The sequence below is a fragment of the Zonotrichia leucophrys genome, chromosome 2, assembly GCF_028769735.1.
Source record: "Zonotrichia leucophrys gambelii isolate GWCS_2022_RI chromosome 2, RI_Zleu_2.0, whole genome shotgun sequence".
Classification (NCBI taxonomy): domain Eukaryota; kingdom Metazoa; phylum Chordata; class Aves; order Passeriformes; family Passerellidae; genus Zonotrichia; species Zonotrichia leucophrys.
The window spans coordinates 83,065,388-83,091,642 of NC_088171.1; the positions used below are offsets into that span (position 1 = coordinate 83,065,388).

The 26,255-nt window shown below is 36.0% G+C and overlaps 1 protein-coding gene across 1 annotated transcript in view; it reads left to right on the forward strand.

Moving 5' to 3' along the window:
• ABCA13 (ATP binding cassette subfamily A member 13) overlaps positions 1–26,255 on the forward strand; it is a 168,767-nt gene that overhangs the window by 48,720 nt on the left and 93,792 nt on the right. Inside the window, exons 20-33 of the mRNA XM_064703447.1 lie at positions 355–494; positions 3,462–3,575; positions 4,192–4,282; positions 9,963–10,139; positions 12,538–12,838; positions 13,664–13,778; positions 14,978–15,307; positions 16,234–16,303; positions 17,337–17,471; positions 18,862–18,999; positions 21,731–21,920; positions 22,749–22,967; positions 25,110–25,306; positions 26,043–26,200. Of these exons, the coding sequence (XP_064559517.1) occupies positions 355–494; positions 3,462–3,575; positions 4,192–4,282; positions 9,963–10,139; positions 12,538–12,838; positions 13,664–13,778; positions 14,978–15,307; positions 16,234–16,303; positions 17,337–17,471; positions 18,862–18,999; positions 21,731–21,920; positions 22,749–22,967; positions 25,110–25,306; positions 26,043–26,200 (2,375 nt within the window). The remainder of the gene's footprint in view (positions 1–354; positions 495–3,461; positions 3,576–4,191; positions 4,283–9,962; positions 10,140–12,537; positions 12,839–13,663; positions 13,779–14,977; positions 15,308–16,233; positions 16,304–17,336; positions 17,472–18,861; positions 19,000–21,730; positions 21,921–22,748; positions 22,968–25,109; positions 25,307–26,042; positions 26,201–26,255) is intronic.

A 26,255-nucleotide genomic window follows, 5' to 3' on the forward strand; every position in this document is an offset into this window, starting at 1 on the left:
TTCACTTGTGTGGGCAGAGGTTTTGCATATGTCCTTCTGCTCTAAAATGCACTAATGTAACACTTAGGACAGATGGGATTCACAGGCTGCTTTTCAGAAATGTGAGGAACTCTTTAGATTCTATTTTTTTTCCTATTCAGTGTTTAGAATTCTGCATCCTGAACACTATCACAGACTTTGTTTAAACAATTTCTGTAGGAACCTTTAATGATTACTTAGCGTCAGTTGCATGGTATTGTTACCAAAACACATAACAGTTTTTTGGCATGGTGCTGTGGTAGACTCTAAGACTTGAGCTTTTATTTGAATAAAAAAATGTCAATCTTAAATGTGAATCTGTCTTTGTTTTTGCAGCTCCTTTTTGCTTGAAGCTTTATCAAGAGATTTTGCAGGCTCCTAATGGGGCTTTGCTATGGACTTTCCTGAAACCTTTATTACATGGGAAGATACTGTACAATTCAAACATCAGCATGATTGACCTGGTGATGGAGAAGGTGAGTATCAAAAAATGTCACAATTTCTATGTATTGATTTTGTCTTTGCAATTCGTTTTAAAGGTCCACTTCTTTCAGGGTAGGCAGAAGCAATTGGATAATTGCCTTTCAGAAAAATAGATCCAACCTGCCCCCTGAGCCCTTACCTGTTTCCAACTTTAAACTTAATGCTTCTCTTAACTTTTATCCTACTTGTTACAGTGGTTCAAGCTCAGTGTGAAAAGCAGACTTTTGCTCAAAGTCCTTTGAAGCACGTATAGAAAGATTAAAAAGAACAGGTTAGCGTGCTGAATCAAGGTGTAGGGTGCACATATTCTAGGGAAGCTTTTGCCTTTAACATTTTCTTATCATGGGTACTGCAATGGGGCTGCATAAAAAAAAAATTAAAGCCTGTTCTTAGGGAGTCATTGAGCTGAATTAAAAAGAAAAAAACTTAAGTAATCAGTAGTTCATCCTCACTGATTGTTTCTAACACCAGTAGTTGAGCGACCGGTCATAACTGAGGTGCTGTAAGTGCGGACGCTGATGATGGCATTCAGGAGTTGTACTATCTCTGCAGTTCTGCTGTGGTTGATTTGCTTTCTTGAGTGGGGTTGTTGACAATGACATGTTTCTTCATGCCTAACTTAGAGGCACTTCTGTAAGAGAAGGGTTTATGACTTGTTTCAGATTTCTCTGAAAATTTTGCATTCATCTTCTAAATACATGACTTTTAACCTGCAATATTAATTATTGTAAGAATAGAAATTTGGAAAAAAGGAATTGCTGCTTGTAAGTGGCACACAAAAGGACCATAATAACTTTAAATGTGGTAGTAACTATATTCTCTTTAAATTGAAAACTTTGTGGTATTATGAATTGTGTTTTAAAATTATAGCAAAAAACTAAGCCAAAACCCCACTGTAGATAGCAGATACTATGTAGCTTTATAGTTTCTGCTCTGAATTGGAAAAAAGGATTGAGTAATGTCATGCTTTGCAGTTAAATAACTTAATTTGGGGAATATCAGTTATCGCTCTGTAGCACAGTATAATTAATTTAAAATTTTGAGTCAGTTAAAAATAAAGCTGTTCTTGATGTTTCTAGATGGAAATTCTGTAAAAATTGAGTTATAAAAAATGATAAATATTACTTATATTTTTGAACTTATATTCTATGTTACAATGACATTTGGAATATTCCACTTAAAATATTTCCACATTATTTTTCCAATTAATATGCTAAACTTCCACTCTTAAAACTTTCTTAGATTTCAGAATTATTGGTCTGCATTAGTAGCATATTTATTTATAACTTTGCATTTGTTATTTTCCACTTCCCTCATAACAAGGGAATTTTAATCAGGAGGTTACACTACAGTGAGTAGTTCAGCTATTTAATCCTTGAGTACTTTTGAAATTCTTGCCTGGTCATTGTCTTTACCTGGAAACTGCTTATTGTTCACTTTGTTAACTTGTAGGACTTTATTTTTTACTGCTGCTTTGATAAGAAATTATCCAAAGTGTTCTGTGTGGGGAAGGCTTCTGACCCAAGAACTTCCCAAATGCCTACATTCATCAATGAATGAATGAAAAAGCAAAACTACTTTTAAGTGAAATAATAATAATAATAATAATAATAATAATAATAATAATAATAATAAATATTCCTTTGTGCAATACAGACTCAAGTTAAGAAGGATTAAGCTCTACTGATACTAAGTCCAGACCTTACAAGCTGCTTGGTATACTAGTTTCTAGTGGTGTCTGAGAGTTTGATCTCCTTGTGTTCTGGTGTTAAAACTAGTTGCTCTATCCTGGGAAAAAGGAATCTCCCAGACTGCCTGTTTGCCACCCTCGTAGCCTTCCTGGTCTCCTTGATCTTGTCACTATTGTGCCTGGTCTGGGGATTTCATTCCTGAGGTTTCTGTGTTACTTCTGATCAGAAGAACTTATTCAGTCTACTTGACAGCAGGATTTGGTTTAACATTTAGGATCACTTTGTCCTTAATCATTATGAATGATCACACTTTAAAGTGGAATAGGGATTCTCATAGAAGTTGAATGCATAATATTTTTCTAGTAAACAAAATTACTTGCAAGGTCTCTTTAGAGTGTTCTGTGTTGCAAAGAGGAAGAAAGAGCCACCAGAAATTGTTTTTTCATGTTGTGCTAAGAGTGAGATTTTGAAAAAGGCACTTAAGATACTATGGTAGAAATTGTATACTTTCAGCAGGGATTATTGCAAAAAGCGTGGTCCCAAATTGGAGTTTACAACTCACTGCAGACGCTCTTTGCTGGAAAATGTCACAATTTTTATCATAACAACTATGCTGGATTGTTCTTAAATGCACTTCTGTGACTGATAACACCAATTTAAACAAAAAGAATATTTTCTAGTCTTGAGTATACTTATGATCTGTTTAAAACAGGCTGGAAAAAAATTGCTGGTTGTTTACTAAGAGAGAAATTGTAACCTGTGTTTGACTACGCCAGAAAATATTTTGCTTTACTCAAGTCTTTCCCTGTGAGACTATTTTGAAAGAGATTGATTGATCAGTTATATTTATTGTCCAAACTGTGCTTCCAAATTTCAGTTTTATTATGTACTCAGTCAAACTAGTTTGAATAAAAGACCCACAACTGAGAGGCTTTCTTTTGAATATGTCTCATCTTTATTTATTTTTTCTGTCTTTCTCAACCACCCCCATGATACTCTCTATGAAAGAGACACTGTAAAATAAAGAAGTCTTTGTTGATACTTCAGGTAGGAAACATACAGAGCACATTTCATTTGCTTGGTATAGAAAAAATATGTTTAATTTCTTAGGTAAAAAAAAGAAAACATGGATATTCTTACTGCTGACTATCAAAATGGAATGGAAAGAAGTTGCACAGGATCTAAAGCATGCCACTTTTTTCTGTTTCTTAAAATTTACTGTCCACATCTTTCACTTCATTTGTTTCTATTTATTTTTTTTTTCCCTAGGCTAATTTCACTTTTGGTTTTGTGGAAAGCTTGAAGAGTTATTCTGAGACATGGCTGAGAATGTCTGAGGTTTTCAAAAGCAGTGGAAATGTCCTCACAGTCTCACGACTGCAGGTTGGTGAACTGTGGGAGATCTTTCAATTTTCCAACTTTTTGCACTTTGATCTAGACTGTATTTCTATACATGCAAAACCACCCATATATGTGACTTCAGATTTTAAAAGAGCTGAAAAAGAGGCAGATTTGCTTTATGTTATGAACCTAGAAACTGATGCTGAGAAACTTCTGACATGAAAATACTTACAAACGATGTTGCCTCACTATCTCCAGTATTGCTCCAGTATCAATGAAAAACAGGGGAAATAAAATGGTGTTGGTACTTGTTTGTTCATTGCTTATGTTTGCCAGGAAGATGTGAAACTGCTAAAAAAATCTGATGAGGGAAATATGGACTGTAAAAGAAAAGCATTCTTCTTACTGAGGTTTTTCCATTGTACATATCTGTGCCTTCCTCTGCCACCTCTCCTAAATCTCTTCCCTGCCTCCCTGCCATTTTTTTGAAATGTGTGATGTTAAACTGTTAAGCGGGAAAGACATGGACAAGCCAAATTACTTCTGCAGCGTCATGCAGGAGATCTTGGTAATGGAATTGAGCATTAATACATATGTATATTTTGTATTTTCTTAGAGAAGAAAAGCCTGAGGTAACATCTATCACTTTTCATTTCAGGAAGCACTGCAAAACAATTTTGTAAAGCATTTCATAGAAAGTAATTTGGATATCAACATGGAAAAACTCCTCAAAAAAATGAAAGCATATGGTGCGTATCTGAAAGTACAATTAATGGTTAGCCTTGTTAGACCTCAACTTAGAACTTCATTTATTTGAAATTGAATATTTTACTTACATCAGTGATACTTGAGTAAAGTAATAAGAGACTTTACCCTCTTGAGTTAGTCTCAAATGTAATTGTCTGTTTTCTTTTGCATGACTGGATAATTTGAATTTCAAATATTGAAACAATATTGGTAACAAGTCAGAAGTGGAAAAGTGTCATGGGAGAGTCTCAAACATATCATCCATGCTTAAAAGGCCACAGTAGCCATGGTTCCGTTAGGTAGAAGCATATTTTTGTAGTAAATTTTGAAGGAAATAAATAGAAAATGAGATTAGATACAGTGTGTTTGATCAAAACCACTCTGTATTTATACTTTCTGTTTATTCAGAATCAGTTGTGTGTGGTGTCCTTGTGCCTCAGAAAAGCCTGAGAGAAGGTTATAACCAGGGAGCTGCGCTGTCAGTAGGAAGCAACATGGGTCAGTCCCAGCCCTGGGGATGGGAATGATGCTGAGGGCAGAACACCATCCCGTGGGAAGCAGTGTGGGCCCAGGTCCACAAGTGGCTGTGAAATGGTGGGAGCTGCAGCCTGGAGCAGGACCAGGCCCCGTGCCAGCTCTGTGCAGCTCTGGTGGGAAAGGAGTGGCCCTGGTTCACTGATCTGCCTGGCAGTCTCCCCCTGGGCACAGCCATCCCTGGCTGCTCCCTTTCTGCATTGGTAGTGACCCCTGGCAGGCAAACAGAGACCCTCCAGGGTTAGCTAGATAGCCCAAGGGGGATGGTTCCAAATGGAGAAGGGGAATTATTATTGTGACTAATTTGGGATATTTGAGGATTTAGGTAGGAGAAGAGAAAGGATTATGCTGTAAATTTATGTTACTTAATGATTTTATAAGAATTTGATAACTGAAAAAAATTCAGTATATCCAGGTTTTAGTAAGGTAGGTGCACAATCATTAAAACGCTCGCCAGCATGTTCCAGAAGGAAAACTCTGTACTGAAGTAGATTCCAGGGTCATTTGAGAAAAGTTCATGCTTTTGAGAATCAGAAAGAGACAAAAGTGGGTTAAAATGCAATAACAGACAGTGTGACATCACAGACAAAGGCAGCAGAATATTTCCCAGAGGAAGATTGTGGTGGAAAGGACAGATCCGTGTAGTTTCAGGTCAGTGCCTGTTAAGATCATAATGAGCCAATCAGAAATCTGTTCCAGTCACTTTCTGGAGGAGGGCAGTGATGAGCTCTCAGGCACCCCCACAGAGGAACTTCGTGACCCTCGTTGCTTTGAAAAAATTGACTTTACAGAAATGTAAGTCATTAATTCTGCTTTACAGTCAAAGAGTTAAGCCTACAGCTAAAATAAATAAATGCACCTGAAATACAATTTTATTGGTTTTCGGAATCTGCCTCTAGGCAGGAGATGGACAAAATCCATGGAGGCTCCTGAGAGCTTGTAAATGAAGTGTGCTCTCAGTCTTAACTTGTACTACTGCCCTCAGCTGGTGCAGTCATAGCTGGTGTGAGTTGGTGTGGCTTTTCTTTAGCAGACAGCTTGTGAGATTTAGTAGAAATTGGCCTTAGTTTGAAGGCTTTCTTTGAAGACTGGGACTTCCTGTGCACTCTTCCAGTAAGAAAAATGGCAAACAGCATCTGGAATTCAAACTGGAAAGAATCTGGGCTCTGTGTCCTGCTTAGGCAAGGAATTCAGATTGAAATCTGCTTTGTCTTCAGATGATTTTCTTGACCAGTGAATGGCCGGCTAGTCTGGGTTGGGCACAGCTCACCACTCGAGGTGAAGATGGATCATAATACAGCTAAAAACCAAGCTCACACAATCACAATGTTGGAAAGATAGTATGGAGGAAAGAGCAAATCTCTTAAGATTCAGGGAGTGCTGGAAACATAGCTATCTAAATCTATTTGTTGAGTAATAGCTGGATTTTGTTGTGTGGACCTAACAATGAGAACTGCATGACAGGTTATGGACAAACAATATTCATTAACTAGATATCATGCTCTCTGGAATGATCAGATCCATCTTCACTGATGCAGGCAACATCAAAGAAATCTGTACCTGTTTTTCTCAAGCTATAGCTTTTAAACAGAACTAAGGACATTTAATAATATGTAATAAATGGTTAATAGTTTGGATGGTCAAGACAAAGCATGGTTTGAGTGGCTTGTGAAACTAGGATTTCCTTATTTTAAGGGACTACAGTTGGTAAAATTAGCATCATATAAAAACTGAAAATCAATAGGGGCTGTAGATCACAAGAGCATTTATGCCTCTGTGAAACTGATTTCTCCAAAGCACCAGAGCACTCCTCTGCATTTATTATGCCTCTTTGTATAGATTCATTTGGTTGTTTTACGTCTTGAAAAATGATATGGACTCTTATTTCTATCTTAGCTTGTGTACTCTTTGTTTATTTTATTGGACCATAATCATGTCTAACTTAACTGTAAACCTGTTCTTATGTTTGTTTTTTAAACTTTTCATTAATCTTATATTGCATCAGCTGTTCAGTCCTGTAATTACCTTGCTTGCATCCAATTAAAGCCTTGAATATATCCATGTTAATGGTTTTACCACTCACAATCTTTTTAATTTTCATCCAAAGCTCCAGCTTTCTAAAATCTCCTGATCTCTGTGATTATGTCTTCTAACTAAAGCAAATATCTTCTTTCATCACATCTATACTCACATACTTTTAATTATCCTCAAATACAAAATGCTTGTCTTGGTATCATTTTTTATTTCTCTACAATGATATAAAAATTGTTAACAGACTTAGTGATGTTTTTTTCTGCGCTACTCCTGCTGTGAAGTGTCATGGACAGAGTGGATAGAAGTAGACCTCTTCCACTGTCTCTATAAAATCATCATATTGAAAGACCTTGCAAGGTTATCAGTTTCTAAAATTGTTTAGAAGAAGTACTGTGTCATATTTACTCAGGTGGAGCAAGGTAACTATTTAGGCTGAAGGCTAAAAAGCTTGTGTTTTTCTTTTTATAATCCCTTTACTTTCTAAGCTAGCTGTATGTGGGCAAGGCAATTGTTTTTCTCTATGCTTGCTTCGCAGCCCAGCAACTTGGAATAATTTCTACTGATCTTATATAAACTCTGACCCACTAGCACTTGTGAGCTCCTTGCTGGGCACAGTCCTTTGAAACCCTCAGGAAAGATTGGGAGGCATTTGTTCTGCAAGCTCCTCTTTTAAATTCTTAGTTGCTGAGTCTCTCTCTTGTCCATCTTCTGTGATTTCTTCCAGATACGAATTTTCTTTTTTCACTATCAAGGGCTCTCCTTACAGAAGGAAACATGTAACACTGTGTATAACAGCCAGGGCAGTAAAAAACAAGACCAAAACCAGCAGCTCTCCTTTGTGCTACCCCTCTGCTGCCCTCATTGTAATGATATAGTTTTGTGGGTATCTATAAGGCAGGGAACAAATAGCTGTAGTGCCATCACTGAAAACACTGTCACCACCCAAATCTTCTGATACCTAGAAACTTTCTTCTAATTTCTGACCAAAATATATTTATTACTGATTTAATCTAATTTATTCTTCCAGCAACTTTTTATTTTTACTTAAACAGCACTTCTACCCAATAGTTTTACATAAACCATTTGTATTTTCTCCCAGTTACTTAATGATAAGTTAAACAAGCTGAGTGAAAGATGAGGGCTGACTTCATATTTTAATGAAATATGAAGATAATAGTGAACACAGATTTGCCAACTTTTTCTTTCATAATTGCTACATTTATAAATGGGAAAAAACAAGGTCTTCAACTCTATAGATCTTGATTTTTAAACACTCATGTAGATTGCATTTTTTCATATGTTCATATGTTATTTCTATGATGGAGAACAGAAGTACATTAAGACAATATTTTTTCCACATATATTTATGCATACCACACTCCAAGCCAACAGCAATATAGATGTTACTTCTTATGCTGAAATATTCAACAATTTAACTCATGAGAGAAGCTTTTCTTAGCTAATTATTGATTTCAAATTAAGGTCTTGTGCGTGTATATATCACTCAATGATAGAATGCTTTCAGTAGGAGGGGACCTTAAGGATGATGTAGTTCCCATCCCTCTGCCACGGGCTACCTTCTGCTGGACCAGGTTGATCAGAGCTCCATCCAGCCTTGCCTTGAACATTTCCAGGCTTGGGGCATTCACAGCTTCTCTGGTCAACCAATCTAAACCAATCTAAACCTACTCTCTTACAGTCTAAAGCCATTCCCTATTGTCCTACTAGTATATGCCCCTGTAAAAAGTCTGTCCCCAGCTTTATTGTAGGCTCCCTTCAGGCCACAATAAGATCTGGAAGGTGCTATGAGATCTGTCTGGATCTTTCTATTCTCCAGGTTGAGCAACCCCAACCCTCTCAGCTTCTCTTCATACAAAATAATGCATATAGGGTTCTGTATAAATACATGCACATCTATAAAAATGTATATGAAAACCCTGCCATTCAGGCTTAATGTTAGGAATATTCTCTTCTCTCTAATGCTGAAAAAAAAAAAAAGGGGCAGCATGGGTGTTTCCTTTCTTGTCCTCCTCAAGGATAGCCATAAATAAGACATTTATTGTCTCTATTCTGTTCTGGTTTCTCTCAACCTATGAATTCACCTTGTCGTTGTTTGCCTATCTTTTGAATTCTAGACTGTCAGTTCCTCTGCTTTTTCTCCTTGTGCACTTTACCCTTCTCACTGTTAGTCATGCTTCTTCTTCAGACTGCTTCATACATTTTCCACTTATCTTCCTTCCCATTGTAATATTTCCTGCACTGATGCTGAGTAATGTCTATGATCCAGGATTTGTCTGTCACCACTCTTATCATAGGAGGTCATCACCTATCCTTTTTAAAAGATTATATCGTCAAGTGAGTGTTGAAAAATTTAAGATGGAAAATTGTGTTGAATGTTTTATAGCCTTGTTTATTACCTGAGAAATTCGGATGTTTTATTAAATCTAGATAGCTTGTTTCTAGCTCATGCTATCCTACTGATTATTCTCTCAAACATAAGGATATAGCATTATCCCTACATTTTCTACCAATGGATGAAGATCTGAATTTCTCCAAAGGTTGAGTTTTTTAGAAATCAGGTTTTGGTTGAGGTATTTGTTCCTCCTGGATCCATAGTTAAAGTAAAAATGAAGGGATTATTAGGCTTTTTTTCAGATTCTTTTAAATGTAGGACTCCTGTCAAAATGCTTATGCTCTATTTAGCATGATTTTTGAAATATTCACAGTATCAAGGAGAAAAGAACTGAATATTATGTTGCTAAATGAGAGATTAATATGTATTATGATATCTGAAGTACAGCAATTCCCTTGTATTTGTGGAAGTAGTTATGGAAACATAAGAAATGGTTCAAGGGTGTGGGCTCTTTTTAGAACTTTGCTAGAATTTGTTACATTTTTATTCCTCTGAAATGGAAGGAAAGAGTAGCTGAGGCCTTGTAAAAGCCACTGAAATATGAGCTACACTTCCACAAGTTCACACTAAAATTTCTGTCTTTTAAATTTTTTTTTCTTAACTACAATGAGGATTTACTCTTATAGGATGTGCAAGTGACAACACACCTTTCTGTTCTGATCATTAAAACTAAGCAAGTTCAATTTGTTCCCTCATCTTAGAAACTATGACGAACAAGATGCTTAACAGCTCAGCAAGTAAACAGATTGACCTGTTGACACAGCTTGTTGTAAATATCTCTTCCTGTGTGTTACTGGACCGTTTCCAACCTTTTGACTCTATAGAGAAATTGGAGGAGAAGGCTCATGAGCTCATGCAGGAAAATAATCTTTTGGCTAGTAAGTACCTTATGTGAAATGTGTTTTTACAGAAAATTTCAGGCTTTGTATTTGTTGTCTGTGTTTATTGATAAGGTAGGTAAAGGTTGCACAGTTTCAAAGAACACATTAAATCACATATAATACAGTCAACATAAAGCACATTTGAATGCTGTAATGTAAGCTGGAAAGACTAATTATATTGTTTTAACTGTGGAATGGCCAAATGAATGAATCTTATTTGTATCAAAATGTTTAAAAGAATGGTCATAAATATTTAAAGAAGAAAAAGATAAAAAAATGTGGAATACTGAGGAAACTTAACAAGATGCCAAGGTTATCTAGTTTACTTCCTTTCAAAATATTTTTTTCTATTCTTGACTTTTCAAAAAGGAGGAAAGGAAGGGGATTTTTTAAGATTTACTCTTAAACCAACCCCTCAGAGAAATTTGCTTGTTTATTCAGAGTAAATAAATTCTTAAGGAATTATTTTCTTCCTTAGGATTACATTTTTTCTCTTTTTCCTGCATTATATGCTCATTGCTGAGAATCAATTAACTTTACAACAGATTTTAAAAGGCAAGAATCCTTATCCCTTAACATATCCTCTTGTCTTGCAGAAAATGCTGTAGATTGCATGTAGTATTTCCAAAATAGAGGCCCCCTTAAGTCTATAAAAACTGTTCCATAACATTTTTCCTCTGTTTTTTGGGGGTTTTTGTCCCCCTTATGCTTGTAAGTGTATAACAGAAGACATGAGAAAGCACTTGTTAAGAAGCAAACCGTTCAGTCTGGAATTTCATGCTTGTTTTGTGATCTGCACAGTGCCCTGGCAATTTCCACCCTCTATCAATATGAAACAAACAGGCTATACCTTGAGACAAGGAAAATTGTTCAGAGTACTTTGGAGAAGGCAAACTATTTGTCTCTTTAAGGAAAGAAATAGACCAAGATAAGTCTTGGTCCTTAGAAAACTGAATGATCAAATTATAGTTTAATTTTTCTTCCATTTACCTAGGGAAGGGTCATATTCTAAGTCAAGACATTTTGTGTATTTTTCAGTACTTAGGCTTATTATCTCCTCACATTATTAGAGATCAAGAAGATGGAGTTCTAAGGAGCATAATGTGTCCAACATGTCAATGTTACATGCTCTGATGTAGGCATACATTCCTTTCCATAGAAAGATGTTAAACTGGAATAGAATTTTCCTTTCTTTTTTTGTGGTCTTCAGAGCCTTCATATCTTCATGGAATGTCTTAGAAAATCAACTGTTTGTGCAAATGGAAAAATGAGATCACGTTCGCAGTAAAGTACTCTGTTGAATTTGCAGGCAATCCCGACATGGGAAGTGATGAGAATCTTAACTTCATGTTTCAGAAGGCTGATTTATTATTTTATGATATATATTATATTAAAAGAAAATTATATATTAAAACTATACTAAAAGAATTGAAGAAAAGATTTCATCAGAAGGCTAGTAAGGAATAGAGAGGAACGATAATAAAATCTTGTGACTGCTCACAGCCTCTACACAGGTGGCTGTCGTTGGCCATCAAGTAAAAACAATTTCACATGCTGGGTAAACAATTCTCCAAATCATATTCCAAAACAGCAAAAAATGGAGAAGCTGAAGCTTCTTAGCTTCTTCTCAGGAGAAAAGATCCTAACAAAAGGATTTTTCATAAAATATGTCTGTGACAGTATTCTGTATTTTATTATCTTTCAGAAAACCAGCTGGTAAGTAAGATATCTCTTCCTTTTCCCAAGGAAGAAAAGGGCAACATTTAGCATTTATCAGGAAGTCCTAAAATGTCTGGATAACACAAAAAGAGAACCCAAGCCGTTTCATGTATTTGGCTTCATCTTTACAGCTACATATTAAGCTTTCATTTTTTGGTTGGGGTTTGCTTTCCTTTATACAGAGCTAGAGAAAACAAACATGCAAATTCTGCTGTGCTAAACTACAACTTCTGCAATTGACCTGAAGATTAATATCAGCATAAATTTTTGTGGGTTGGTGCTGTTTACTTTGTCATCTGCTTATGAAAGTTGTTGATGCTTTGATGCACCAATTTTATGGCTGCTGCTTCTGCTGTGAAACTGATATCAGTCCTCCAAAAAGGGCTAAATGTGGATGCAAAGAAAAAATTGCAGCTCAGAAAAAGACAAATCACCTTGGATAAAAATGATTTTTACTAACCCATTTATCATGTGAATCATCTTTTACATTTCATATTCATGAAAATGAAAAATGTGTCTCTGAAACCTGCCATTTTTGGGCTTGGAATCAAGTTTTGAGGTCTGCCGTGACATATTAATGCATCCTATATCACATGGTAATTAGCCATGAGTTAGCTATGGAAATAGCATAAATTATATACGCTTAGTTATGAGGCTTCCTTTCTTCTTGTGTCAGGTATCATCTTCAGTACACCAGAGGACAAGAAGCAAGATTCTAGCAATGTCCTTCCAAGACACATTTCATATACAATTAGAACCAGTGTTCTCTACAGCATGAGAACAGATTTGATTAAAAATCCAACATGGAAATCCCATCCCCACAAGCTGCCAGCTGATGGGTTTAAATACAACCATGTCTTTATTCCTCTTCAAGATATGATTGAAAGGGCAATTATTTCAGCACAGACTGGGACAGACACCTCAGAGACAGCAATTCAGGTGCAAGCCATGCCTTACCCTTGCCACACCAGTGATCTGTAAGTAAAATTTCAGCTTTTAAATTTGATGATTATCCTTAGATTAGTTCTAGAGAACTTGGAATCCTACTAGGTTCCAAATTTTCAGTGGGTGAATGTATATCTCTGCACAGTCTTGAACAAGTACATCCAATGCCAGAATATTACAGCATAGCAATTACTGCCCAGCAGCTGTGTTTAACATAACATGTTGAACAATGTTTGTCTGGCAAACGACCCCTTACAAAATGCTTGCAGCCATAGTGTGGAGTAGTCTGCTGGACAGTGGCTGTGTCAACATAGTGTGCAATTAACTTAAATTATTGTAAGAGATCCCTTTTAAATCCTTAGTTGTCCTGTACACAAGCTGTTAATTGGTCCCTTGAAGAATGAAGTTGATGAAGCAAAAATGTAGGGTTGTTCTCTGTAAAATCATCAAAACATCCCAACTATTGGATTTTAAAATTAGGAAGTGGTAACAAATTTGTTAAAGTGGAGTGAAAATTGACTGGGTCATGTTATTCCTCGATGTCCAAATATATTACTTTGCCATTGACACAAATCTGAATTTTGTTTGGCTTTGAATGGAGCCCTAAAGAGTAATTGTATCAGCTGTATGGTATAAAATACTATAATATATAAAATTAGTACAATAATATTGTACCAGTACGTGCATTTATCTTGTTACATTAAAAAAAAAAGTAATTCTAACCAGATCACGAATAAATCTCATTGTTCATGTCAGATGTTATTTTGAGAACAGTTCCAGTATTAACCTATTAACATTCTGCTAGAAAATAGTTTACCTTTGTGGGCTGACAGCTCTTCATATTTGTTCTTTCATAGATTCTTGAACAACATAGGGTTTTTTTTCCCACTTATGATGATGTTAACATGGATGGTTTCAGTTGCTGGTATGGTTCGCAAGCTGGTTTATGAAAGAGAAATTCATCTTGAAGAGGTAAGAGGCAGATTAACCTCTGAAAAGAAAATTTGTTAATTTAGGTGCACTGGAATACAAAAGTTGTGAGATACTTTTAAGTACTCATAATCCAGATGGCTTTGTTTTCACTTGTTTCCTCTGGGCAGTAGGGTCTGGTTCTAACTGCCAACTCAGTTTCAAAACATTATTTGAGCATCAGTATGCAAATATTGTCCATGAGACAAAAAGCAACAAGCAAAAGTTGAAGCTGGAAAGTGTTATTTGGGAAGGCATTTTGATTAGAATGATTTTTGTTTTGTATTCTTTTTCATGTTTTGCTCTATGTAGTCAGCAATGATAAAACTACCTAAAATAAGTTAAGGATTTGTTGTGAACTGTGTAATTATCAGAAATAAAAGGGAAATTACCTGCCAAAAAAGGGAGGCAATTATTTGCTTCTATCAACAGCTAGTCTTCACAGGTGCTAAGCATTTGGAAGGACAGGGTCCTTGTGATATATTTTCTATAGGGATAAATACACTTTTTAAAGCATTACACTGATTTCATTGTATCAGCACAATTACTGCTTGAGTATAATTTTTAATTTAGGGAATTATTAAGGAATTATCTAATTTCTCTAATCATTCTGTTGTAAGGTAAACTTTTTTAATGCTCCAAAATCTTAAATCACCTTAATATTAATTTGGAAGGTCTTATGAGAACTGCTTCAAAAGTTTTATTAGCTTGTATCCAAAAGCACATTTTTAGAAAAAGAGGAATGTACTTCATACCTGGCTAATTTTTTATTTGCCAGGTAATACATAAAGGTTACAAACTGTATGCCTCTTTCAGAAGAGTAACAGGTTGAGAAAAAAATATTTGTATATATATTGCTGTGGATATTCTCAGTACTTTTTAGAGTATAAAAAAGCAAAATCCTAGCTGGAAGAACCAGTAATCTGACATCTGTTTTTAAAACCCTATGCAAAAGAGAGTTTTGCTGAGCATGATGATTCCTTGTGCTTATGTGTGATGATCTCAGAGCCTGCCCTGCTCAATAACGTGTCTGATCCAGGAGAGAGCACAGCACAAGGGCAAAGAAACAAGAAATTTGAGGGGAAGATGACATCCTTTGGGAAGCTGGTAGTGTCTCAGTGACGAAATGTTTTGTTTAAAAAAGAAAAAGGAAAGAAAGTTTGTTTCCTGACTTCAGCTTTCTTTGCTCTGTTGTCTTGCAGTATATGAAGACAATGGGTGTGTATCCAGCCATTCATTTCTTTGCTTGGTTTTTGGAGAATGTCATTGTGCTCACCGTAAGCAGCTGCGCTCTGGCCATCATTTTGAAAGCAAGTGGTATCTTTGCTTATAGCAATGGCTTCCTTATCTTCCTTTTTCTCCTGGAATTTGGAGTTACAGTCATCATGTTAAGCTATTTTTTGGGAGCGTTTTTCAGCAGTGCCGATACAGCAGCTCTGTGTGCCAGCCTTGTCTACATGATTAGCTTTTTACCCTACATAGTTTTGTTGGTCTTGCAGAACCAGCTGAGTTTCACCAACCAGATTATAATGGTAAATATTTCTTCTTTTCTAATTTTTCTCCTCCAACTATGCTGTGAATTTCTATAGTTTCAAAACTTCAGACCATAATGTATTTCTTTTTTCCCACTTTTCTGTTTGCTTTTGTGGTTATTGAAAATAAACCACACTAATAAATCTCCAACTGAAAAAATATTTAGAAGGTAGAAAAGAATGAAAAATAATGTGCCAGGGCAATTTTGTAAATCTACAGAAAATATCAGGAAGTTGCATTCCTCATACTCATGAGTTCTCTTAATGTCTTGACTTCAAAATATTTGTAACATTAGTGAATTTTCAAGACCAGCTGACATTTCACTTTTCAAAGTCATTATTTGTTTGGAAAAAACTAGTAATTAATTTTCTGTTAATATAATTGGAGAATAGACCAGAAATTTGTCCAACCATATAATCTGAGGTATGTGTTTCTTTGGTGTAGGTTTTTTCAGGTCTTTTCCTGTTCTATGTATTCCATAGCTTGTTTTATGTCTTTGTACTGTCCTAAAATACCACATCCCTAAATGTGACATCAAGTATCACCATCATATAAAGAAAACCATATTTCATACATTATGGCTTCACTATTTCAAAATAACTCACTAAATTAGGCTGGTGGAATAATTAATACATTGCTAAAAAATGCTCATTTTTTCAGTGTTAGTTGGTCAGATAAAACAACACTTTTCAGTATTAAAAGCTAGCTTAGTGGAGCTATGTTAAGTGGAGCAAATACTACTAAGGTTTGTGGGGAAGTATGGTTAAAACGTAAAATGAAATAGCAACCATTAGCCTGTGTGGAGGAAAAAAAAGATCTATTTAGTTTGTGCTTGATTTAAGTATCACAATATATTTTATTACATAAAATTTGTTAAGAGCGTGTTTTTATTTGAGGTTCATATACTCTTTCTCTGATATTGCAGTGTCTTCTGTCTACAACTGCCTTTGGGCAAGGAATATTTTTCATTACATATTTTGAGGGGCAAGAAATAGGTAAGGTCTTTGGTTAGGAGAAAAGCTTTGTAATTATTATTTCAAAAACTACAGTTGGAAATGTTTTTCAATCTGTTCTGAAAAAATCTCAAATTAATAAGCTGGATCAAGTTCAGGTATTATATTAATGGGTGCAATATTTTTTTTTTTTTTTACTATTATGGCAAGAACAATATTCATGACAGTGGATGTTTCAAACTATTGAAAAAATTGTCATAATGGTACAACAGTTTGTAAGAGTGGAAGAGACAGTTGCAGAATATATTACTTAAATTTCCCACCAGACGCTTTGTCAAAATGACTCATCTTTATTAAAGGAAGGGCAAAATGTGTTTTGGGAGAAACTACTTTCCTTGACAATTGTGGAAAAAGGATTGTAGAAGCAATATCATGATCCATTGTGCTGCAAGCAAAGTGGCATTTGCAGTTTAAAAAATGCAATATTTTTAATAAATTTACAACTTTGTTACTTTTGTTGTCCATTTAGCAGAGTGGTAGCTTTCTGTAGCACTAGTGTTTGCACCTTCTTTTTTCCTTTAGTGTCCTCTGCAATGTAATAATCTTATGAAGCAATTATTCAGTGAGTTCATTCATGTTTACCTCTAAATGCAGTAAATGTACACTATGCTTCTTAGTTAGAATTCACAGATTTAACTCTCCAGATTTAGCATTATAGAAATGATATTAAACTTTGTGTAATCCTTTTCTTTATGTTAGCAGAGTGGCTTAAAGCCTGATTCATTTTGTCAGTGTTGTAGTTCTTTTTCTTTTGCCAAATTAAGGGCCAGCTAAAACTTCATAAACAACCCTTTCAACATCTTCTCTACATTTTCCCAGCAGCAGTGGCACCTGCTGTTCTAAACACAGGCTTGTAGAGGCATAGAATTTTTTTTCTGTTCATTAGGATTACTATTATTAGCTATGGTGTGTCTTGTGCCAGTGCTTAAAGGCCCAGAAGTTGATGTGTTTGTGATCTTTAATGCTGTGTTGATCTAGCTTTGACCTTTGAAAAAATCATTATTATTACTACCAGGAATTCAGTGGGATAATGTGCACCAGTCAACGGCACAAGGAGGATACATGACCTTTGGATGGATGTGCTGGATGATGTTCTTTGACTCCATTTTATATTTTGTAGGCGGCTGGTATTTCAGCAATATTTTCCCTGGTAAGACCATGGGCTTGTTCTTATTTCATGTTTTTGAAGAATTTATTTAATATTATTCATCCATTAATGTCTTCACAATGTAAATATTCAGTCACCATAGGAGACACTTATTGTGGCATTGTCTTTCTTGGTTTCATGCAAATAAAACAAAAATATGTATTTTTCTGAGTTATGGTTCTGTTGTGCAAAACTGTCATTCTTTAGGGACTGGGAAACAATATCTTCCTAAATACGTAAATACTGACTAGTGCTAACACATGGACTAGAATTTGTAGCCAGACATGAAATATCTTTTGTTTGCAGATGGGTATGACAAATATTTGATAGAATTAGGAGTTTATTGGATCTTCTCAGTAAGAGAGGTTAGTCTAGAAGCAAAATTTCCTGGAAAAATGGTGAATCTCCTCTTAGTACCTGGGCTGAAACCCATGAGCAACAGCATGTTTTCAGATCAAAAAAACTTCAGACAATACAGTCACTGTATCTTGTTCCCAATCAGTCCACGGTCCAGTGTATAGAGAAAACAAATTTATTTTCAAGTATATTTTCAGAAAGTAATGGTGTGGTTATTTAAATTTTTTCATGAACCAAGTTTTATAAGTCTTATTGAGTTGGTTGATGTATTTTTAATCATGGCCTCATGCCTCACTGTATGTTTTACCTTTCCTCTGATGATTTACCTTTCCTCTGATTTGCATATGTTGTGTTTTCTTCTGGCTACTTTGTATTTCTTTGTTTATTAAATTAAAATTGAATTTTACCTTGAAAGATAGGGGTGGGTGGAATATGCAACTGAATTTAAAAATCTTTATCTTCAATTGACGCTTGCCCTTCAGTGTCTATGTAATGACACTCCAAACAGAGAGAGTGTGTACTGTGTCATGGGCAAGTAATGCCTGAAAAGATCAGGCACTGCCAAAGATTAGTTTGTACACAGGATTGTGGTTTTGCCCTTTTTGTTTATGTGCCATAATAAGTGTTTCTTTTAGTGGCTGATTTGTTTGAGTGTTGCAGATATTAATGGAAGAACTGGTGCAATGGACTATTTTTATAATTTAAAAAAAGGCTCTTTCTCTTGGCATGCTATTTGGTGCATTTTCTTCCCTATGGGTTGCAAGATTATGATAAGTCTATGATTCTGTTACACTTTGAGGCTGATTTGGAGGTGGAGTAAAACATCACTGAGGCTTGATTACTTTATGGAAGGACCTGGTTTTATGACCAAATGACTTTTTTACACTTTATTAAAATTTTTAAGTAAAGAAAAGTATTTGGGCTAATTAAATGGTGTAACCAACTCATTGTAAGCAATAATAGGACATTTTAGTCTACAAACAGATGCAAAATGACTATAAATTTTTCAACAGTTTATATCATAATTCTAACATAGGAAAATTTGGATTGAAGAACCGATGGTACTTTCCCTTTACTGTTTCCTACTGGAAGAACCTGTGTGGTACAGAGAGAAGCAAGAGACATTATCTGAATTCTAATATGTTTTTCTTCAATGAAAACTTCCAAGAAAAAGGTTTGTAGTAATAGAATTTGAACAATGGCTATGTTTTCTGAATGATATACTAGTCATAGTTAATCTGCTTTTATCATTGCTTGGTCCTGTATTATATGTTTAGATCTTATCCCTTTCTCTCTTTCATTATGTAGTATATACTGTGAATATTATATAGTAAGTGTTTCATTTTGCTACCCCCTGTAATGATTGATTTATTCTGTGAAAACTATTGAACAGAAATATTTAAGCAAACTCTTTGAAATATGTAAAATAAGTATCTCTTGGGTTCATCCTCTCCCAGTGTATTGCCACTTTGCATTGTTTGGATCTTTTGGAAGCCACTGAACACTTTCATACTCTCAATGAATCCCACACGTGCCAGTCTTTATTAACTTTTTTAAAAATTTGCTTTTTGTTTCAGTGGAAAAATTAACTTTATTCATTTCTTTCCCTTCTGTTTCTAATTTCCCTCTTCTATAATCACTGTTCTTTCTGTCTCTGCTTCTTAGCCATTTGTCTAGAAAGCTGTTATTGTAACTAATTTTTTTTTTCAGCCTCAGATAATTTCACTGCTCTTCTATGTATGTTCACTTGCTCACAATTAATTCAGTTTTTTTTACCTTTTCTCCCCTCTCCAGTCTCTTTAGGGACAATCCCACATTTAATTTAGGTTTTGGAAATGAAGGAGTTAGTCACTCTCACCTGCTTTCCATCTTGGACCTTAGAACAGCATGATGGGTTGTTGTGCTTATTTTGGGAGTTACAATATCTTAGAAATTGTTCAGTTGTCTGTAGCACTGGTGAAGAAGATGAATAACTCAGCACTTTTACATACAGGTGTCTCCTAGATTGGAGCAGACTTCAAAATGTCTTGAGGTTCATTTTTAATAGTTGTGGAAAAATTATTTGTATGAGTTTTGTCTGAATTTCTACAATTTGGAACCAGTCCATTTTGTTAAGACAATTGTGTTTGGTCCTTACATAAAATGCAGATTTCCAGTGTTTCCTTCTGGGTTCAGCACATAATGTGCAGAAAACAAAGACATAAACTTCTCTGCCTGATCAGTTTTAGTGTGGTTTCTGGCTCAAGTTATTCAAGTGATTTCCTCATGTCATGTGGTTGATAGCAAATTGTGTGTGAATGGTAACACTGTCTGCAGCAAAGGAGCTTGCTGTCCTTTAAAAGAACTTTGTGCCATTGTACTGATAATGGGATAAATGCAGCCATGAAGGATTTTCTAGGAACAGCAAAGTGACTTGTTTCCAGGCAATTTCTTCCCTTGTTCCATACAGCACAGGTAAGGGATGGTTCCAGGGGCACGGAGAACATTTAGGAAATCAGAGGTGTGTGAGGGAAGAGATGGGAGTGTAGGTCCTACCAGCTGGAACTACAACTGCAGCAGGGCTGGCTGTGACCAGGGTGCTGTGTTCCCTCTTGGAGATCCCCTTTGGAGAAATCCCATGGTAATCAGTTTAGTGCTTGCAAGTAACTTGGAGCTCTCCCTCTGTCTTTCCTGAGCTGCATTGTCTGAGGCCCCTCTGCACTTGAATGCTTTTTTTGTTAATTTAAAGGATGCAAATTTAGGGAACAGCAGAAAGGTTCCTAGAAGAGAGGTGCATGGACAGGAGATCTCCGTAGTGTCACAACTGCTGGTAGTACCTTGCTAGCAAGTGACCTCAAGTTTAGAACAAATTTTTGACAGAAGCTTAAAATTGAGTGTGAAAGCAGCAAAACAACTTCTTCAATCACTGTGTAAACAAACCAATCTTTGAAATACTTTTGTTTTTTTTTTTAATTTATAATTTGATTTATATTATTCAAGCTTTTCATGTAGAGGATAATTCTCTGTTCTTGTAATATTTGCATTTTATTTACGTAAAAGTATTGCAAATAATATAACTATAAACCATAAATATCTTATGTGTATGTATATGCATAAGAATAATTCTCTCCTCATAATTCTCAGGCATAACATTTGTTTCTTTGGACTAACATTCCAATCTGGCTTGCCTTTGCTTAAAAATAAAATAAACCCACTCACTGCCAGATCTCTAAGTAGTAATGAGTCAATAAAATATTAAACATGAATAATGTAATGAGGCTGCTGGTTGACTGTGCTCATGTTTGGAAAGTAGTGCAAACCTGACATGGAAAGGAAGGCAACTTCATTGGTGTCACATGGCATCTCAATTTCCTGAGGATATTACCTCACAGCAAGAAGACTGTTGGATATCTGCTTGCCTTGAGCACCTTGAATTATGCTTGGACTGGGCTGCTGCTCTGAATAATTTCAGAGATCTGCTTTGCTTGGTTGACTGAGGGGAATTGAGAAGATTAACTGCCTGTGCCTGTGAATGTTATGTCAATGTTGTGTGCCTAAAACTGGATGACATCTATAAAGTAGCTTACACAGTTAGAACATTCTAATGCTTATGGGTATAAAAAAATCAAGTCATGTTATTATAAGTATTTTTTTACTAGAAATAAAATATAGCAACTATTTTATGACTTTATCAAGACATATATAGACATGCACATAACTCGGCATAATAAATGGGCCAAATTCTTAGCAAATATAAATTGGCATGGTACCTTTCATTTCAGTGTAGTTTGTGTCAGTTCAGTCAATTTGAACATCTGTTCTAGGCCTTGGTAAATGGTAGCAGAAGTTATTTTGTTATTCCTTTTATGCACAAACACATGTTTAGAGTCAGCAACCTGCTGTTTCTGCTACTCTTCCCCACACAGATCCCGCAGCTCAGGGTTGGAAAGTCCCTTGCACTGAAGGAGCCACCACCATTGGTGTTGTGCTGCTGTCCCTCACCAAAGAGCACGTGGATGGTCAGAAGGCTGCTGTTAAAGATCTCAACCTCACTTTCCATAAGGGCCAGATAACAGCGCTCCTGGGACCTAATGGAGCTGGAAAGACAACAGTTATGTAAGCCTGACTTTTAATACTATTACTCTGATCTCAGCTATGCTTTCTCAGTTTAAAATTTTGTGAACTCTTTGCTATGCTTCCCCCACCCCCCCCAATAAATATTTGATAAACTCCCCAAAGCAAATGGAAAGTGAGGGTTGCATATCTATGACAAAAGGAATATAATGAGTAGAGAACGGAGTCCTCTGTGCAACTAGAACCATAATGTGATATCCCAGGAACAGCTTAAGCAGGACTTGGGCATGTTTGGTTGGAGAGTTGAACGCATCTTGAAGGAGTGTTCTTTTTCAGAATTTTATGGTGTTTTTGTCCCTAGAAGTTGCAGGGGATTTCTTTCTTGGCAGTTGACCAAAAATGAAAGTAATAAAATGAAAAATTACCTTAAAAATGTCTCAGCTAAGCAGCTTATGTTTCTACCTTTCTATAGCTATAATCAGCTTTCATCAAGCCAGTGACACAGGATGGGACCTAACTGGCAAATACTCCTTACAAAGTACCCATGTGGAGAAGGAAACAACCACCTGCTAGATTTGGTTGGGAGGGGGGGGGGGGAAAGACTTTGCTCTGGAGGAAGGGAAATTAAGAACTCTTGAGATCATGTTCAAAAAACAAAACAAAAACCCACCAACAAAACAACCAAAAAAAAATCCTCAAACCCAAAAAGCCACCAAAAGAAAAAAGTAGTTAAATCCAAATCCAGAACGTTAGTGATGTCTCTATAACTATACTTGATTGAATTGGTGTTACTTTAAGGATGCCTCAGGATATCTAAGTGATGAGCTAATTGCATGTTATCTTGCCAAATTTTTTTTTTTCTTATCTCAGATCCCTGTTGACTGGTCTGTATCCACCGAGCTCTGGCACCATTATTGTTGATGGGAAGGACATACGGACGGAGCTGGCTGCCATCAGGACAGAGCTGGGTGTTTGTCCCCAGTACGACGTCCTGTTCAACACGCTGACGGTGCGAGAGCACCTCCTGCTTTACGGGTCCGTGAAGGCACCCGCGTGGACAAAAGAACAGTTGGATGAGCAAGTCAGTGGGTGAGTTCTCCTTCCTTTCCTTGAAATCTATTGAGTAAATTGGTAATGACTGTTGCAAGCCACCCAAATAAAAAAGAGAAAATGCAAAACTTACAAGGGAAAAACAATGGAAGCTGCAGGGTTTTGTGAGTTTTTGTCACATTTCATGTTCTGAAATCATGACTTGAAAATAAATTTCCTAGTCTCTAACTATTACATGAATATATTTGTAGAGGGATCTGTGGCTCTTTAAAAACCTGGTATACACAGCTATCAAATAATGATGTTTTCATGGAGTGGAGGTGCTTAGCCTTGTAAAAGTTGCAGGGGTTCCACCTCATGCTGTCTTCCTTACCTCTATCCTTGACAGAGAAGCAGATAGAAAGAAAGCTGCTGTACTTACCCCGAGTTTTTAAATAAATCAACAAAATGACTTTATACGTTTCTTATCCTGTATTCCTTCACTTGCAGCAGAAGGAAAGTTAGAAAACCAGGAAATCCAGGTAAAGGCAGTGACTGCTACAATATTTTTAAATAAGCCACCTCCTTTTCCTTTGCCAAATCCAGCTTCAAATGTTTTTAATAAATGATGAGGTTTAAAAATGAAAAATACAATAGCAAAAATAAGTCAGAGCTCTGACGTAAACTCTGAAGATTTGCCACTTGTCAGGTGATAAACATTTGCTAGTGTTTTTGTGCTGATACTTCTTCAATATAGGCCTAGATGTTAAATTTTCCTAGTGTATATTAAAGTAACTAGTAAACTGTACAAGCTGAGATCTGGTTCATTAATAGTGAACTGCATTTATTCTACTCCAGAAATAAAAGGTATGTTTTCAAACAGAGTGGCAGTGTAAATAGATTGTGTTTACCTTCTGATTCATGCTAGACTCTGTGAAAGGCTAGGCATTTCTATGCTTCAGTGGAAAAAAATGTCAAGCTGATGGGACTCTTCCTTAAGTGTACAATCAGGCATATGCAGAGGCATTTGTGGCGAAGTGGCTTTCCTTTTTGGTAGCAATCATAAAAGCCTGTTACTTTTAAATTTGAATCTGAACAAACTCAGGTGTGGACACCCTGTTCTCTCCAGAAACAACAGAAGGAATTCTCTAGAACCACAGAGACAAAACAAATTTAGTAAATGGTTTAAAATTGATGCAAAATAATATTCTGTATCTTAATGCACTTACACTGCTGAGTAGTAATCCTAGCAGCAGCCTGTCATACTAATGGCACATGAGAGCACTCAGAACTCTGCAGGCCTTGCTACTAAGAAAAATTATTTTTAAAGACAACAAATGCTTCAAAAGACTTCAGAGAAATTAGAAAAGCAACAAAAGAATGAAGCAAAAGCTTTTTAGTAGCTAAAAAAACAGGCTTCTAAAGAGATTAAGAATAATTTTTCTCACTATATATCTATAGAACAGCTGTTGAAATGTGTTTTCTTAAAAATGAGAAATTCTCTCAGGGTAAATGGCATTGCTTACAGACTGCATACTCACTGAAATGATTCAGAAGTTCAGCTTAGGACCATTGAGCCTTCTATGTCTTGCTTGCCAAGCTGATAGCAGCTGAAAGCTCTTAGGTCAGTGACTGTATGCTCAGTGTGATGAAAAATAAGTTAAAGGTCTTATAGTGATGCCTTTATTAATCATGTTTCCATACCATGCTCAGAGGCAAGACCAGCATCTTGCAAGGGCAAGGGCTGAATTGGAAACATCTGTAGGATATCTCCCATAGGAATTAGATTAAATTTGGTTAGATAGTATTAGAGATCCCTGGGTAGAATAATCAGTTCATTTCCCAAAACAAGCAGTCTCTATCATTATTTAGAGGGGCTATAATCTGTAGTTTGCTGAAGTTGTTGGAAAAATTAGCATTAATTTTATTATCTTTAATTTAAAATTTTCCTTTAAAAATATAATTTTTTCCTTTAAAATATAATTTAAAATCTGTGCATCTGAGGATGATAAGCATTTATGCTCTGTAGGTAGAGATTTTTTTTCCTATTTGTTTTTGATACCAAAGTATATCATCAGACAGAGATAGTGATTTTATCGCTTTCCTTTTACAATGACTTTTCAGTACTTGTTCTCTGAGTGGGCAGAAAGTGACTAGAAAAGTATTTTCAAAATTGGTCCTATTTCCGTATTCCTATTTCAGAGCTCTGGAAGATGTGGATTTATCCCAGCATCAGTACAAACCTGTTGGAGCCCTTTCTGGGGGAATGAAAAGGAGGTTGTCAATTGCCATCTCCTTTATTGGAAACTCAAAGACAGTTGTTCTGGACGAGCCCACCAGTGGAGTAGATCCATGTTCTCGCCGTAGTATCTGGGATGTTCTTCTGAAGTACAAAGCCGGTACAAAGTTTATGCGCATTGTTTGCTTCTTATTTTCTTTCCTGGATTTTTTTTCCAATAAATTTAAACTGGATAGTCAAAGTGTAGTCAAAATATTATCAGAAACGAAATACATTAATTTCTGAGGAAACATTAAGTTGATCTTGGTAACTTTAAGGCAAGTCAAATGGTATTACAAGAATTATCCGCTATTGCACAGAAAGACGCCCAATCTTAAAGACTGAGCTTAGTCTTAAGTCCTGTCCTGAAGTTTCTCCCCTTTCTTCAGCTTCCCAAAATTTCTTTCTGGTTTCCATTTCCTATTTTGCATATATCTGTACATAGAGGCTTATATACTTCTAATTAAAATATATTCATCGTCAGTCTGCTACACTAATTCTAAAATTGATTGTGGGAAGGAAACTCTTCAGCTAGTGAGCACTCAATTAGCTGTAATAACTCATGTTGAGTGATCCATTGAAAGAGGCGCTGCTGCTATGTCATTTTAAGGAATTTCTTAAGCTTTTAAAACAGCTGGAGGTCCTAAAGCCTTAATACTCTTTGCTATGGATAAAACAGGGCAAAGTAAGTTTAGAACAGATTGTAACTCAATTTGTAATTCTGACAGCATATTTTGTTTGTGTAGTTAAGATTTTAAAGAGTCCTGAAAATATGTTTCCCTAAGGATAAAGGACCTTTGTGAGAGGTTTCTCTAGAAACCAGGTTTTGCGGACATGTACCAATCTTTGCCATGCAGGTTGCACTCTGATCTTTACCACTCACCATCTCGACGAGGCCGAGGTGCTCAGTGATCGCATTGCCATCCTGCAGCGAGGCCAGCTGAGGTGCTGTGGCTCTCCCTCTTATCTGAGGGAGACATATGGCCAGGGACACAGTCTGACACTCATAAAAAAGGTAAGTTAAAAATGTGCTGTACTGAACTGGAGAGTGCCTGCCAAGTACATTTTAA